At 39.5% G+C, this 18,125-nt stretch overlaps 2 protein-coding genes across 2 annotated transcripts in view; one reads left to right on the top strand and one right to left on the bottom strand.

The window, feature by feature from the left end:
* The window catches only part of GPRC5C (G protein-coupled receptor class C group 5 member C), a 420,745-nt gene that overhangs the window by 258,077 nt on the left and 144,543 nt on the right, over positions 1 to 18,125 (top strand). The window lies entirely within an intron of this gene.
* Positions 3,704 to 12,125, bottom strand: RPL38 (ribosomal protein L38). The gene is made up of 5 exons (XM_083351410.1): positions 12,032 to 12,125; positions 11,785 to 11,812; positions 8,379 to 8,439; positions 6,223 to 6,345; positions 3,704 to 3,779 (listed from the first exon to the last, which is right to left on the bottom strand). The coding sequence occupies exons 2-5, from the start codon at positions 11,785 to 11,787 to the stop codon at positions 3,754 to 3,756; spliced, it is 213 nt and encodes a 70-aa protein (XP_083207536.1). The 5' UTR covers positions 11,788 to 11,812; positions 12,032 to 12,125; the 3' UTR covers positions 3,704 to 3,753.

Raw genomic sequence — 18,125 nt, forward strand, 5'->3', positions numbered from 1 at the left:
AAACTCTAAAGCTTACACTCATTTAAAGTACGGTATATTCTATAGTCTGAATAGTTACTATGCTGAGATTAACCCACCGAATTTAGATGTCAAACTGATTAAAAAAAGTTATTTCCCCCAAAGTCCCATGCATTTATTGTTAGTGAAGACAAAATTTGCTATGGCAAAACTACTTGAGTTTCTTTTCCACTTTAAGTGGATTTGCTGAATTTAATAATGTTTTGGACCCCACGTTTTATGAGCTGAACTCTTCACAGGAAAAATCTCCTTCAGTTACGTGGAGATTGCAGCAAAATCCCTTTTCTCTCTGTAACCTGCTGAGAAATTTGTTTTTGGAGTTCCTCTGCTATATCTAATACCTATCTATGTGTGGAAATGCAAGCTGGAATGAAAGCCATGTTTTATTTCAAAAAGTATGAAGAAATGACTTGCAAAAATATCTATCTATATTTCTCTTGGTATTGCATCTCAGTTCCATTCTGTTAAAAGCAGATGAATTGCTCTAGAATTATTAGTTTGTACTCATTGTTTAAAATCCATTAAAAAAAAACTACTGGAGTTTAAAAAAAATATTAACAAATTACAAACAATGCTATGGGAGGGAATGGAGGATATGAAAACTATATGTGTTTAAATGAAAATCAGGTAAAATTACATGAAGTGATGACAGAAAGGGCAAAAGTATGTAATAGAAATCTTTCTCTGTATGTTGCTTTTTTTAAGGCTAATAGTATCCCATTGTGAAATGAAATTAAGAGATTTTCCATTTATCACTGCAAAGCAGCATAACCACATAACAGCTCTTCTCACTTAGCAGAACATTTAATACCAGTTTATGCCTGCTTCAGCTGCACTACTAAAGATGAAAAGGAGATAATTCGGCTATCTCAGCCTTTTTGCAAATACACAAGATGGGAGAAATGCTACTCAAGGATGTGACTCAAAATGATGCTTAATTTAAAAACAGTGTTTAGAGAAAATGGTAACTCAAGTCCATATTTAACATCTCTTCCTGCAGGACTGACAAATCCTCTGCTGATTCTCTTTTTATGCCCACGCAGCATAGTGTTCCATCCACTTCTTTTACCACTGGAACAATGAGTGCAACCAACAAATGTTAATTTTCACAGGCAGATAAAAAGCTTCTAGTCTTTTACTGACAATTCTCTAGCACAGAACAATATGCAGTAGGAAGCACTACCACTACGTCAGTGGTATGACAGAAAAGTGAACTGACCGAATATGAATTGTAGCTGAAGTTTCCAATGGATTACCTTTCTGCCTGATTTTGTAATGGCCACTTCTATTTTATAATATTGAGAAATTAATCTCACAAAACATGCACTAGGGGCTTCTTATTAATGGGATAATGGCAGCCATAATTATAATATTGAATGTATATTTGCAATTCTGAGGAATGGGATTTTTTCTTTTTCCTCTAGGATGATGAGTCATCAAATAACGTATTGCAAGTTGTTATAATTCACAAAGGAAAAGATGTGTAAGTTGTTGTAAAACCAAACTATATTTATTCATACTAGTATGTTTTAGACTCATTTAATTGGGCTCTATTCTAGGACATGTAGAGACCGATCAATTTTTAGGTTGGATTTATGAAATATTGGAAATTCAAAAAAGGTTCACAAACTTTTAAGCATCACTGTATTTTTTGCGGCAGAAGAGTTATCAACCTTTATTGTACTTAAGATACCCGGTGCTACATTTTAATCAAAATGCTGCTCAGCTAACAGCCTTAGCTTGTATCTTTACAATTAACCTGTTGGAGGACTGATATTCAAAATTAGAAAAAAAGACAGAGGAAGTCATTATCGGTGCTTACTGCATTTATATCTTGGGTTTCCTCTGAATCCATAGAATTGTGTGTATGTCTGAGGAGTATCATCTCTTATTTTATCCCAACTACCTTGTCAGATAAATTAGGCTAAGAGCAAACTATTTAACAATCGTGAGCTCCATAGCTGAGTTGGAACTTGAACCTGGCCATCCCAGTCGAATATCTTAATCATCTCATAAAACAGGTACAAAATCTCTAGGATTAAATTACAATTTGGTAGACACTACGAAAATCTGATCATCCGCATCAAGGCTGTACAGCCAGCAAACTAAGGTTTGTTTAAGTCTTTTTCATTTTAACATGGAATATTTATAATTTAGACAACACATTAAATAACAGTTATACGTTTGAGTGGTATGTTTGTAATGATCTAGAAATGTAATACATTGAAACAATTTTTCCTAAATCCCAGTTTTCAAGAAAATTCTTATAAACAAATGGGTCTTAACCACTGATCTGGTAATTATGGCAAGCAGAAATCTCATTGGACATTAGGATATTGAAGCACTGTAACTTAAAACCTCACTGGTAAACTAGCATGAAGACTTAGGTTTGCAAGCAGCCAATAAACATGTCTGCCACTCCTCTGCAAGAATCTGCTATCTGAATTTACCGGTATCTTTCTTCTGGACAAGTACACACCTTGAAATACAGCGTTGCTATTTTTATTTTCTGCCTCTGGGCTTAACGAGTATCAATAAACATTTTTGGAAATGAAAATGCTAGAGGCATAAGCTCCATGGCATGCCAGTTTTCCATTTTAGAAGATATGAAAAACAAGACGTCTGCAAGAAGTCTGATAGCTGCAAAAGAATTATTTGTAGGTACATTGGCGCCTATGGGCATCACAGCGTATCTTAAAATGCATCTCTTAATTATAAGATTTAGAACTCCTGCTTACCATGATGATCAGATCAGTAGTTAGAATCAACTCAGCTATGGGAAGAAAGCTGGCAGTGGTCAATGGAAACATACTCCTTATATACTGAAGACCATCCCCTGCATTATTCATGAACATCTTCTAGAGCCAGCAAGAGGCTTACAAAACAAGATCTCGAATGAATATTGCATACATTGACAATTCTATTATTACATGTTTCACCTTACAAAAATCAAGCGTAACAACACAGAGATGCCTCCTAAACTTGGTCTGTTTGGACAGTCTCCCCAGCCTGGCCTCCTCAGATGCATTGGGTTAAAATTCCCAATACATCTAAAGCAGACATGTCAAACACAAGGCCCGGGGGCCAGATCCGGCCCGCGAAGTGGTTTCATGAGGCCCGCGAAGCCATCCTGGAAACAGTGAGGGAACGGCCCCCACTGCCTTGGCCCTGGCCCAGAGACCCTCCTCCTGCCAGAGACCCTCAGATCTGTCCCACTCCTGCCCAGGCCCCCATAGGCAACCTTGATGCGAACGATGTAGAGCTGGCCACGCCCACCCAGTAGGCCACACCCACTATAGCCACGCCCACCCAGGCCATACCCACCCGGCCCCCTGAGGGCAACCGCGATGCTGATGCGGCCCTCAATGAAATTGAGTTTGACACCCCTGATCTAAAGTATGCCTGCTTTGGGATTTAGGGGTTTCATGCCAACTTGCATCTTACTAATATTCTAGAATTGTATTTGCAAGAGGTCATCTCGCATGCATCAGAACTGTAACTATTCTAAACAAGAACTGTAGATGGGAGCCGCACATGGCACTACTCAAATCAATCCTATTTCAAAATTAAGAACAGATGCTTTTTGCCTATGCCTATTGATTTCACTCTGTGGAAGGTCAATGCTTGCTAGGTCAGTTATATTTCCTGCCCAAGCTTTACAGAAAAATATGACACTGACAAGAGAGAAAGTTCATTTCTTTATTACAATCCATCAGCCAAATTCTAAGGACAGATTCACTTCAGTTCTTTTACCGCCAAACCTAGAGAAAAAAAAAGAAACACACATTGAAGAAGAGCAAAGAGACAATATTCTCATCATTTGTTTGTAAAACTATTGTTTTTAACCATTTTCCAAAACACTAGCTGTCTAATTTGGAAAGTGTAAGAGCATAATTTGCAGCCTCATAGCTAGAGAAGCAAGTAACCTGAAGAGTCATAGTTTTTAATTGGTGGCTTGATATAAATGTCACTGAACAACAATGTTCTTCAAAATGACATCTCTTTATTCTATCCAGCAGAGATGTTGGATTTGATGTCCTAAATGCAACCTTCCAGCTCTACAATATCCCTGCTACACAAATGACATTTAGACATAGGGTTTTAAAAGCTTAACTTATTAGGCTGACATTTCATTTGTATCTGCTGCAAAACTCAAAACTCTCCCATCTGCCACATCCCTTGTGGATATTCATTACATTGCTTTTCAGTCATTCCCCTTAAATCTGTTCTGTATTTTTAACCCCCCTCCCACCTTGTTGACAATTCTGAAACAATACTAGTGCTCATACAAAATATGTATTATTTGGATGCATCTACTGCTTTCTGGGATCATTTCATTTCGTTCAGTCCCCCTCTATTTTTAACACGAACTGAGCACCAATTTATTGTTTTCATTAAAACTGAATTATCCCTTAGAAGCAAATTTTCATTTTGATATCAATAAGGAAAATATACTTCTATTTGTTAAGCAAACAACACAGTAATTCAATTCACAATGCAAAGGGATTTAAGTGATTAAATCTCACTAGCTTTGAAAGGATATGCTATACTCATTGACTGAAATAAATGGAAATTAAACTTCCTTAACTATAATTTTTCTTCTCAGAGGAAAAACATTGTCCTTCTAAGAGGCAATGCCTAATTAATTCAACAGTATCAAGTAACTCCAGCCAGTTTACAGATTCAATTTTTAAACATTTTAAAGTAACTGCATTTCAATTTTAAGCTACTATACCTACAAATTAGGATTAATTTCAAAACAGTTTTAGGCACATAGTTTGGTTCTTGGTGAATGAAGATAATGGCCTTTCAATTTATCACTAGTGAGTGACTAAATGTTCATTATATTCATAACATCTGACAGTTCCAGAAAACTCTTGGAAGATGTCATGCTGGAATTTGTAGTTTGTGTCAAAATACAGATAATATTTAGACTGATTCTTTTATAGCTTCCCTAGAATTAAATCAAGAGATCCAGAACCAATGCCTGGATATGAAGCAAATCACCAAAGATTAAATCACCTCTGCTGTGACAGAGGCATTTTTATTTAGTAATGCTGACTTTGGAATAACAATTTAATCAATGCTGGATAAAATAGCAAATGTAGGTTCATAGCTCAGCAGTTTCTTTGCACTTGGCTTTGACCTCAGACATGAGCTGTAATTGGGAATGCCTTCATCCAGCTTAGGTCAGGAGAGAGAAGATGTGGCCAAAATAACTCATGTCTTAATATTCCACATCTGGAGGATTGAAATAAGGTGTTTGAAATAACCTAGAATGCTATAATAGCCAGGTTCTTAAGAGAAATTCCATTTAGGAAAATAGAGCTTACTTTACCTAAATTGTTTCAATTGTTTCTGGGACCAATTCAAACTGCTGGCAATTATGTTCAAAGTTCATTATCAACTAAAATATCTAAAGGGCCATTTTTCCCAACTATGACTGTTTTGCTGGCTTCCCCTTCCCACTTCTTGGGAAGGGGGATTAGCTGACATTAAAAAGAGAAACTTATAGCAGTGCTGCCAGGCTCTGGAATTTCATCTCCAGATGGCTCCCACCATCTATTAAGGACAAGTGGGGGGGGGGGTGTCCCCATTTTCTTTGACCTGTTAAAATGAATGGATCACCTATCTATCCTCACTTATGTCACTGCATCCTTAAGTAAGTAATGTTAACTCTTCATATAAGGCAGATTGATTTTATTTCTTCATATATTTATTTTCAGGAAGCCTGTAATGATTTTATTTTTTTCAAAACTTGCCCAGTGCCCCAAATGTTCAGAGCATCTTATATAGTATAAGAGCCGTGGTGGCACAGTGGTTAGAATGCAGTACTGAGGCTAACTCACTGCTTAATCCAGTTCGATCCTGACCGGCTCAAGGTTGACTCAAGCCTTCCAAGGTCGGTAAAATGAGGACCCAGATTGGTGGGGGGGGGGGGGCATAGGCTGACTCTGTAAGCTGCTTAGAGAGGGCTATAAAGTACTATGGGGCAGTATATAAGTCTAAGTGCAATTGCTATTCTGTGAGACAGGATTGGCAAAAAGAGTGACCCAATGAGAATACCCACCATCTTATGAAAGAACAAATAGACAAAATTGTACACCTAAAACCACAATAAGGATCAACTGGCTAAAATGTGGGACCATTTGCTTACTATTAATTTTCTCACATGTTGTACAATTCCACAAATAATTCAGTTACCTGGTGGTAGAGACTGCTTCAGTTTTTCAGCCTTTTCCTTATCTGTGATGACAAGAGTATACAGATATCGGCTGCACCGCACCTTGAACTTTACATTGTCTTTATTCTTCTTGATCTTAACAGCTGTGGTACAAAAATACTGGGGTTATCATTATGCATTGATTATACTAAGGAAGAAACTGCCTAATAAAAAACCGACTTTAGCGCAATTTTGAGACAGAATATTTTATTATATCTACTTTATCTCATGACAACAGTGATACTTGTGAAGTAGAACTAAGTTATCCTACCTTTTTAAAAAATGTTTTTCTTTAAATACCTTACTGGAATAACCTTGAAGCTAATACTTGTTACAGATTCATACGTATCAAAAGAACATAAAAGCAAGCCAAAAACTAGTTGCTGTGATTTTATTACTAATAACTAGCACTAAAAACTTTACAGCAGAGGCTTACAGTGTTAAGAGAAAGTCTGTGAACCCTTTAAAATAATCTGTAAGCCTACAATACTGTGACCAGCAATGTGATATCAGCTTGACCTAAGACCTATAAACAGATTTTTTTTACCCCAATAAATATGAACTACACCTTTAAGGAACATTCTGAGGGAACATTCACTATCTCAGAGAAAATATGTTAAACCTTAGGATAGTTAGCTCTCTTAAGAGTAACCTAAACTAACTGCTTCAGGAATACAATACGCTGGGATACTACAAAGAACCCAGGGTGATGGCAAAGGATCTGCAGGCTGCTATTACAATATCCACTGAAACTATTCATGGGTCTTCCGTAAGGAACTATTCAACAGGTTACTGCAATATTTTCTGTGGACAGAGGGCTCAAAAGTGGAACTCTGTGGGAAAAATTAGAAATGTTGTATTTTGAGAAAACATTTCCACAAACGATTCTCATCCCAACCAGCACGTCAATTGCACTATCATGATTTGGGGCTGCTCTGCACTCTCGGAATCAAGAGGGAACAATGGAATCTGGATTGTACTGAGAAATTCTATAGGAGCCTATCAGCATATCTGCCTATAAACTGAAACTTAAGTGAATGTGGGTCATGCAGCACAACAATGATCCCAAGTACACCAGCATATCTACAACAAAATGGCTGAAGGGGGGGGGGGGGGAAGAAGGCCAAATCAAAGTCCTGACTTTAACTGAAATGAATTGTGGCATGACCCAAAGCCAGCAATTTCAGGTAAAGATTTTCCCCTGTATCTGACTCGAGGGGGCAGTGTTCATCTCTGTTTCTTAGCAGAGGGAGCCAGTGTTGTCCAAAGACACTTTCCAGAGTCAGGTGGCCAGCATGACTGTATGCCAAGGAACGCTGTTACCTTCCTACTACAGTGGTACCTATTCATCACCATTGAGTTGAAACAACTCTATAAAGAGGAAGAGGCCAAAATATTGCTAAGCTAATGCATAGGATTAACAGGGGCAGGAATCACTTTGCTGAAATCACTGCTGCTTCAGGAAACATCACGACTTATTATGTACAGGTTCACATACTTTTTCCAGCAAATCTTCAATTATGCATATTTCTAAAGGGCTCACAAGCTTGTATGCAGTTGTGCAGTGCATTTCTAAATTTCAAAACCATTATGAAGAAAAGCTTTTATTGAAGCATAAAACAATTCCCAAAACTGTTTCTAAAATCAAACATGCATTAAAAATATGTTTAATGGCAATTTCTTAGCTGATTAGAAATTTACCATGGTTAAGTAATGCCAATGAAGGTACTACAAACTTTATGGCTTTTAAATGACTCTAAATGATGTAAATTAAAACTGCTTTGGAGAATGTTTCACTATTAAGCTTCCAGTCATTTACTTAATGATGTTTTTATACATGAGAAAATATTCAGAGACTTCACTTAAAAATAAGGGCAAAAAGAGCCATTGCTTTTAAAACATGGATGAAGGGAAAGAATGCACGGCTAAGATATGGCTCTCCAAATACAGTATTTGGACAAGACCTGGGTTGCTATGGAACATTTTAAAAAGTTGACAGCGCCCACAATTAATATTAAAGAATACCATTAGAACATACTAATCAAAATATATTTTCAGCATTAACTAAAATACAAGACTAAATCACACAACCAATATAATTAGCGAAAGAAAGCAAAGAGCCGAAATTGCTACTCACATTTTGCATCTTTCCTCCTGGCAGTCAACAGAAAATCTTTGATCTCCTCAATTTTTCGAGGCTGTAATAAATAGAAGAATCAACGTAAGTCTGACATCTAGTACAACGTGAAAATATATTTTATTTCTGCAGCCCAAACAATTTTTCCTTTTCTGCCACTCCATTCTATCAAACAGAAAATTGAAACTTTTATGAACTCATTTTTAGCAACAAGTAGTGTGTCGGAGCTTATAAGGAGGCTGACAGGAATGAGTGTCAGTAATAAAGAATATTTATAGCTCAGAGCTGAAATGAGGGGTCCTTGGTGTTCTGAGCGTAGTTGTTTACTTGCAGATGTTTTTATTACCCCAGCTAGAGAACATCATTAGGACTAGCACTGATGATGTTCCCTAGTTTGGATAATGAAATGTCTGCAAGTAAACAACCAAGCTCAGAGAGCACCAAGGACCCCTCAATGAATGTTAGACATAAACAACCCAGTGACTAGGAGGGCTTATTGGTATCTTATCTTATAAATTGTAACTTAGTGCAGGAGGGAAGAAATCTGGGAAACTCTTCGCAATATTCTGAGTGCCTTCACCTTAATGACTTTGCTAACAAATGAGGGCTGGAAATTCTTCTGAGTTTCCATATTTGCTCCTAATACTAGCATTAAAGACATCTTACTGCTGTCTATGTAATTCTTGCCTCTTAAGTCTTGCTTGAGCTTTCTCACCTACAACTTCCAGAAATCGCGTCCAGTCATCTGGACAAGCCTACTTCCACATCCCTTTTCTCCTGAAGAGAACACAGGGGGATTGGCTGAATGCTGTTTGGAGCAATCCTGACAGTTTTCCAATAAAAATGTCCATCATAAACTGTTTTTAAGGCAAAGGTCACTTGGGAGAAAACAGGGTTGAAAACTAAAGGTATCTTATCTTCAAACAGCAATGTCTATAAAAACCCATCCCATCCCCATGAAAAGACTGGCTGGGATCACTAATGGAACATTTGTTGAAACTGCTACAAATGTCTTCCAAGCTATAATCCTAACCCTTTCCTGTTGTTCCAGAATTGGAAAGGCCGATGGATTGACAGGCTTTGGTTAGTGTTTTATACCGGAGGCCTCCAACCTTTTGGGCACCAGGGACCAGTTCCGTGGAGAAAGATTTTTCCACAGACCGGAGAGTGAGTGGTGTTGTGTGCTACCTGCATCTCGCAGATGGGTCTTTGCTTGTTTGTGTGGTTCAGTTGCTGGCATGCCACGGCCTGGTATTGGTCCACGGGCCGGAGGTTGGGGACCCCTGTTTTATACAACTAAGACTTTTTAGATGCCTTTGTAATTCCAACCTTTCACCTAACTTGGAGTAAGTAAAGTGACGAAGATCAATCAGTGAAAGATTTTCATCTCCCTTCAAAACTTACCAAAATGAATGAATATTCTACCCTATTCTGATTATCTACAAGCAACAGGCATATGCACGTAAATAAATATCTAGCTATAGCAAAAAGGAGGGTTACATTATGCTTTTATCCAGCAAAGGTCTCAATCAAAAGCAGCATGTTTCAAAAAAGCTAGTACAGGTAGTCCTCGATTTACAACATAATTGAGCCCAAAATTTTTGTTGCTAAGCGAAACAGTTACTAAGTGCGTTTTGCCCCATTTTACATTTCTTGCCACAGTTGTTAAGTGAATCTGGCCTTCCCCATTGACTTTGTTTGTGAGAAGGTTGCAAAAGGGGATCACATGACTGTGGGACACTGCAACTGTCATAAATATGAAACAGTTGCCAAGCAAACTCAATTTTGATCACATGACCATGGGGACCCTGCAACGGTTGGTGTGTGTGAAAAACGGTCGTAAGTCACCTTTTTCAGTGCCGTTGTTAACTTCAAATGGTCACAAAACAAATGGTTGTGTAAGTTGAGGACCACCTGTATTTTCACTGTCTTTCCCAATACCAAACTCTTCTCCCCCAGTGCTAGTATCTTTCACACACTTTCCTTACAGCGAACAGGGATGGCTTGTGTTACCCTCTCTGGGCTCAGATAATAACAGGTTCAACTCTGGCTACTACATTGATGGGAAACTTCCAGGAAATACTAAAGATACTGGCTAGATCAGTAAGTTGAAAAAATATCCTGGAAGAAGGCAATGGCTAACCACTTCCATGGTTTACCTAGGTCTGGGATTACAATACTAACAGCCAAGCTACATCTGAAAACTTAAAACTTATTTTAGTTGCTTTCACATTACTATTCTCCTAGAATGCCCCCAGGATTTGCTGCATTTAACATATTGAGGACCCAGATTGTTGGGGGCAATAAGCTGACTTTGTAATAATGCCGCTTCGGGGGGGGGGGGCTGAAAGCCCTAATAAGCAGGCATATACAGAGAATGAAGGCTACTGCTAAGCACATTGGTTTGTGCTTAAATTGTAAGCCGCCCTGAGTCTTCGGAGAAGGGCGGGATATAAATGGCATTGAAATAAAAAATAAAATAAAAATAAATAGAGAAATAAGATGAAATGATTTCTCTTACTTCATTTGTGTTCAACATATTAAATTTCACTCAATAGAAAAAATAAAACCGCCTTGTTTAAAGCGGGAAAACCAAGTACGAGCGCAGAACACATTTAAGCATCAGTGTAACGTGAATAACGTTAGCCCTTCATAGAGCCTTGGTGGAGCAGTGGGCTAATGCCTCCTTAAGTAACACCAGCTGCCTGCAATTAGTGCAGGTTCGCATCCCACCAGGCTCAAGGTTGACTCAGCCTTCCATCCTTCTGAGGTAGGTAAATGAGGACCCAGATTGTTGGGGTCAATAAGCTGACTTTGTAATAATGCCGCTTGGGGGGGGGGGCGAAAGCCCTAACAAGCAGGCATATACATAGAATGAAGGCTATTGCTAAGCACATTGGTTTGTGCTTAAATTGTAAGCCGCCCTGAGTCTTCGGAGAAGGGCGGGATATAAATGGGATTAAAATAAAAAATAAATAAAAATAAATATACATAGAATGAAGGCTACTGCTAAGCACATTGGTTTGTGCTTAAATTGTAAGCCGCCCTGAGTCTTTGGAGAAGGGCGGGATATAAGTGGGATTGAAATAAAAAATAAAATAAAAATAAATAAAGAGAAATAAGATGAAATGATTTCCCTTACTTCATTTGCGTTCAACATATTAAATTTCACTCAATAGAAAAAAATAAAACCGCCTTGTTTAAAAGCGTGAAAACTAAGTACGAGCGCAGAACACATTTAAGCATTAGCGTAACGTGAATAAATGTTAGCCCTTCATCATTATCAAAATCCCCTTCGCGGAGAAAAAAAAAAGCTTTTTTCCCCCCTCTGTATCTTTTTCCAACCGACTTCTTCAACTCTGGCATCATCAAAAGAACCACCGATTCAGGAGCAGCCGCCACTTACCATGGCGAGGGCTTCTGGCCGCAGCTGCCTGCAGAACAGAAATCAAATCGGTCAGTTAGCGAGTAATTGCAGGAATTGGGAGGGGGGGTTCAGTCGCCGACTTATTTTTCTCCCGCCCCCCCTTTTCCCCACTCCCTAAGCATCCACGGTCACACGCTCGGCACCTTAACGCGCCTCCTCCACCCTCTTCCCAGCTGCCCCCACCTGGACGAGCCACGGATGCCAACGGATCGTAATCCCTTCTTACCGAGAAGCTCGAAACGACAGCCACGCCACCCGAGAAAGAAAAGAACACGCACTTCCGCATCCGGGTTGTTAAACCTTGCTGGGAGCTTAAGCTACGGATGCCGAGGAAGGTCACAATAATAAGCGCGGCAAAACTAGCTCAAACCGGGCGATGTTGGAGTGGAAATGCATGGAACTTGTAAGCCAGGAGTCTTCAAGCTCGGCCCTTTTATGACTCATGGACTTCAACTCCCAGAATTCCTCAGCCAGCATGCCTGGCTGAGGAATTATGGGAGTTGAAGTCCACGAGTCATAAAAGGGCCGAGTTTGAAGACTCCTCTGTTGTAAGCACTTTGTAGCTGGGGATCAGGGAATGTTGTAAACGTTATAGGTGTCAAATCCATCTTGTATGTAAGTCAAGCTTTAGAGAATTTGCTTACTTGTGTTCTTATCTGCGAACTTCGCGCAAAATGCGCACACTATCAACAGCAGCGAAAATTTGCAGCAGCAAGGATTAAGTGCATAAAATTAAACAACCTCCACCGTGAAAATAAAAATAAATTCCTGCATTAGCCTTTATAGTTAAAAAGAGCAGAAGGTAATTGAGGAATCTGTGACAGAGAGACCTATTTCTTTGTAGTTTAGACCAGGGGTCCTGGGGTGTGGACCAGTACCGGGCCGTGGCATGCCAGCAACCGGTCCACACAAAGAAGGAAAGCCCCATCCACAGAATGCAGGCTGTTATGTATTGATGTAAATCAGGGGTCTTCAAACTTGGCCCTTTTATGACTTGTGGCTGAGGAATTCTGGGAGTTGAAGTCCACAAGTCATAAAAGGGCCAAGTTTGAAGACCCCTGATGTAAATTGCTTGGAAACTGTTAGTAATAGTTAATTGCTGAGTCTGTTTAAACTCCAGACTGCTTGTCTCCAGAATTGTTAGCTTGTGTTTTAAGGGGGAAATACTGCTTTAATTCCATTGGCCGCCGCCTATCGGTGGTCCGTATAATTAGAAGCTAAGCGGCAGTTCGTGCTGCTTCTGTGTTAACTTAGTAAACGTGTTGTTGCTTTTCACCACTGCCTCGTCATTGCCTCACCGATACCAATGCTTAACACAGGCAGTACACGAAACCATGCCCCCTCTGTTCCGTGGAAAAACCTCTCTCCACATAACCGGTCCCTAGGTTGGGGACCTCTGGTTTAGACCAAACTTTAGAGGAGTAACTGAGGGAATTGGCAAGCAGTGATCTAACAACAGTGGGATCCAAGAAATTTTGATGGTGGCACTGCTTCAGAGGCACAGTAATTATGTGGGTTCTCTCTCCCTAGAGAAAAATGGGAAGCAATCAGATCCTTAAATGTATTGTAGGACATTTACACAGTGCTTTTTTTGTAAAAGAAAAAGGTGCCGGAACTCACACATGTCATACAACCCGCCTTGCCTACCCTACAAGTTTCCATCCAAAAAAGGTGCCGGAACTCTGTTCTGAGCGTTCTATGAGAAAAAAAAGCCCTGCATTTACATAATACACTGTAGAAAAGTGGGTTTCCATAGTAGTTTATACCCATTCTGAAAGGATTATGAAATAGAAGGTTGGAGAGAGTGCTGTCTTAAAATGGAAAAATTATGCAGGCAGAAGGTTTCTAAGAACCAGTCAGACATGATGTAGAGTTGAAGGAGATATCAGAATGTATTGAAAGAGCAGGGAAGCTTGGGGAATAGAAGAAAACAAACGAATAGGACTGAGCATCCTCTGAGGAATCTAGTCTGAGAAATAAGTGTTTAGCATGACGAATTGGTCTGGCAAGACTCCTATAAATTTGCACATTATGCATGCTATTATATTATCTTCCACCCAGTTTATATCATGCTTTCTGTAGAATGGCAAAATACAAAATTCAGATGCTGTGGGAGCTTCATCACTGGAAGCTTTCAACAAAAGACTGCACTGCCATCTGTCAGAAATGGTGTAGGGCCTCCTGCTTGGGCGGGGTGGGGTGGGGTGGAGGGTTGGACTAGATGACTTACAAGGTCCCTTCCAACTCTGTTATTCTAATTCTAATTCAAGGGTGTACAAATATATTTGGAGAGGGATAAAACTGTCTGAAGTCATTAGGCAGAGCAAAAAACCACAAGGGTAACATTTAATGACAATGGGCGCTTGCATCAAGAACCAAGTAGCTATGGAAGAACACTGTGTGTGCACTGATTTCCAGAACTGGATCGATTCCAATTAGGTTGGAATGGATAAAGTAAAGGTGTCCAGTCCTGTCTGACTGTAGGGGGTGGTGCTCTCCCTGTGGTTAGGTCCAGAATCCTTTACTTCCTGATTATAAGCTACCTGAGCAAAACGTGACAGGAGCATATCACATTGCCTGATTGGGCAGAACCAAGGGATCTCAGAAAGAAATCCTGCATTCAACTCCCTGGCATTGAAGGGAATGGAAGATGGCAATTTCGAAAACGAGCCACATGTAAGTGCAGTTTTCTTTAACTTAGTGCTCTCCAGATTTGTTGGGTTTGGATTCCCAACTCCTAAATCAGAAATTGTGGAATATTTGTATCGTCTACAATAATTGTACACGTAGTTTTCTTTTATTGACTGCCTTGCTTAGCGACTATTTGCAGTTACGACAGAAAGAAATAAATTTGCAAACAATCCTCACATTTATGACTTTCACAGGTCTGTAAAGGAAAGGAAAGCGGAAGTAAAATCGCAAGTACAGTCATGGTTTCACTCAACAACTGCTTCGCTTAATGACCAACTTGCTGATCCCAATTGTAGTTGCTAAAAAGCTCTACCTACAATAGCAACAACGTTCATGTATGCAGAGTGGTTCACACATTTGATCTTGGCAATCCTGATTGAAGCTTAGCACAATCAACATAATTTTCCCTAATTGCAGAAAGAGTTTAGGACTGACTTTCTGAAGAAACTGAGAGAAATTATGGCTGAACTGAAATTTAAACTGGCAAGATCCCATTTCATATTTTCAGCAGTTATAAACTTCCAGATCTCAGTGCTTTAATATAAATGGATATACTTGTGACTTGAATTCCTGAGAAAAATCAATATAGAACAGCATTCATATTTTGCTCTATTGATTTATACATTATCTATTATGTTAGCCTCTATATACATTACGTTGAAGTAGTAGCTGCATTTATTAAAATTTGCTAGAGTGATGGGCATCTTTAGGCCATCAGAAATGGCAATTGTTTCAGGAGAGGTTTCCTTAGATAAAATGGACACATGCCCTATCTTTACCTATCCACAGAGAAGCATGTTTCTGCCCATCTGTTCTTGTTGCACTGAGGTAGTAGTAAAAATACTTGGAATACTTGAGCTTATAGCCTTAGACATCTACTTTGTCCATCTTCATAATGGATTTTTTTTACTGCATGCCTTTAAGGATGATCTGTTGGAGGCTATTGCCAATGGCAGTCTATCCCACCTCTTTTCCTCCTTGTACCGTCGGCTTCTTTTCTGCCCAGGATTTAAGACAGAGGGCTTGTGTCAGAAACCTGAAGTGATAGCTTAGACAGGCCTTTTGAAGTTAGATGATAGTCTACAGTCACCCGCCTTTACTTTATGTAGGAGAAGGAGAGAGTTAGGGCTAATGCAAAGTCCCTGCATGTCCTTATTTTGTGTGCCCTTTTGTTCCTCATTTCCTTTATCAGAGCCATGGATGTAGTGATAAAAATAAAACACAAGGGGGCGCCCTGAATACAGTTTTGAAATAAAGTGGGCAAGGAAGAAAAATGGAAATGAAAAACAATCCATCCCCAAAGGGAGACTAATCATAGTTGCAATCCAGTTTGGCTTGCACAGGAATCATGTTCACCTTAGGAACTGCTTATTAGCCTGTCATTAATCGTTACATTGTGTGCAACTACCTGGCATTTCATGGAACCAATATCATCTGCCAGTAGCAATGGCCAGCCCTCTCAGCGAGTTTAATCCTCAATAAGCTTAACTCACTGTATGTGGCTAGATCACATCCTTCTGCCTTAGAAACTTTCCTTTGTTTCCTCACTACTTTCCCTCCTTTTGACTTATTGGAAAAAAGATAATCAAAATCAATCCATAGTGCTGCTTAATTCATAGGAGCCCTCCCTCTGTTACAGATACAAGATAATCCTCGACATAAGACTGGTTACTTAGCGTCCCTTCAAAGTTAAAACAGAACTCCCCAGCTTTGAAGTTTTGATGGTCAGCCCCCCTGACCATCATGATTGCATTTTGGGTGCTTGGTAAACAGCCTGCATTTATGTCCATTTGCATCATCCTGCAGTTATGTGACCACAATTTACAATGCCTTTTGTTGAAAACCAGTGTTTCCTTCTGGTTTCTGGAAAAAAAGACAGTTGGTTGCAATGGATTTGCTTAATGAATTTTACAACCGCAAAAAAGATTGTAAAATTGGATTGGGTCACATGGTGACCTGCTTAACAACTGCCTCGACCTATGACCCTATAAAGGTAAAGGTAAAGGTTCCCCCGCACATGCGTGCTAGTCGTTTCCGACTCTAGGGGCCGGTGCTCATCTCCGTTTCAAAGCCGAAGAGCCAGCGCTTGTCCGAGGACGTCTCCGTGGTCATGTGGCCGGCATGACTAAACGCCAAAGGCGCACGGAACGCTGTTACCTTCCCACCGTAGCGGTCCCTATTTTTCTACTTGCATTTTTACGTGCTTTCGAACTGCTAGATTGGCAGAAGCTGGGACGTGTAACAGGCGCTCACTCTGCTACGCGGCACTCGGGATTTGACCCGCCAAACTGCCGACCTTCTGATCGACAAGCTCAGCGTCCTAACCCACTGAGCCACTGCGTCCCTATATCTGGGGCCAATTATGGTCGTAAGTCCAGGACTACCTATACAAATATTATGAAAGGCAATCTTTTCTTAGCAGGGTCTCTGACTATGAATAACCGCCTCCCCTATTACAACACTGTGAAGAATTCAAGATGAGCATTTGATTTTCACAGGCCTCCTAATTATTATCCATGACCTAAAATGCAATTTTACATTGCCAATCTTAACTTTGCACCTTGCTTCAGGATTACTAGGGTGATAATGAATGTAAATGGGTAACACATTTATAAATTCAGATAATTTCCATTTTGAATAGATCTTTCTTATCTTACTGAAGCCTCTAAATTACACCTCCTCCCCCTTCTCTGTCATCTTATAGATCTGGAACTAAAGCTGAGATACAGAGACTTCATAAGAATGATTTTTGTTGTTGTTTTGGAAACAACATCTTTCAATTGCAAAGTGAATGCTGTTTAATATGATCATTGCCATGAGAAGCAGTCGCAGCTTCTGGTGACATTTGGTAAACTTTGAAGTTGTTTAGAAGTTAACAATTTTATTTTGGTCATAGACCAGCATAGAACATATAACAATTATGTTAAATAGAAATGAAAATAAGAAGCCATATTGATAGACTCAAATAAGGTAAAGATAAAATTATTAATGTAAAATTGCAGAGGTCATAAATTCACACGCAAAATAATCCTATAAAACGGCAATTGATTTTATATGAAATACTATAAATGGTATGAATAACTATGATAGATAACTATGAAAGGGCATAAGAATGCTGAAATTTCTAAAACACTAAGAGAATAGAATATGTTACCGTATATTAAGTTTAACATTTGCAGAAGGCCTGCTACGGTTTGTTGGGATTAAGACTGTAATGGTCAGCCAATTATAGCAAAGAAGTAGTAAAATAAAACATAGAGCAGTATGTGCATATTTAAAAGGAGAAGTGGAAAAACGGGGGTGGGAGGGGGTGGAAGGGAGGTGGAACAATGAAAGGGGAAAAAAGAAAAGAGATGTATTGAAGGATGAAAGTCTAGTTCAGAGGTCCCCAACCTTTTGGGCACCAGGGACCAGTTCTGTGGAGAAAGGTTTTTCTGCAGACCAGTGTGTGTGGTTTTGTGTGCTGCCTGCATCCTGTGGGTGGGACTTTGCTTGTTTGTGCGGACCGGTTGCAGGCATGCTGCGGCCCAGTACCGGTCCACGGACTGGGGGTTTGGGGACCCATGATCTAGTTAATAGACTTCAACTTCATCTCACTTGGAGGAATTGCTTATGTTTAATCAGAGTTT

The sequence above is a fragment of the Vipera ursinii genome, assembly GCF_947247035.1.
Source record: "Vipera ursinii genome assembly, chromosome: 2".
In the NCBI taxonomy this organism is placed as follows: domain Eukaryota; kingdom Metazoa; phylum Chordata; class Lepidosauria; order Squamata; family Viperidae; genus Vipera; species Vipera ursinii.

Bases quoted from the DNA above. Each gene is read 5' to 3' on its own strand.
- RPL38 (XM_083351410.1), bottom strand. The intron at 6,346-8,378 runs GTGAGTAGCAAT...TTTGTACCACAG, and splicing joins CAGGAGGAAAGATGCAAAAT to CTGTTAAGATCAAGAAGAAT. The intron at 3,780-6,222 runs GTAACTGAATTA...TTTTTTCTCTAG, and splicing joins GAAGCAGTCTCTACCACCAG to GTTTGGCGGTAAAAGAACTG.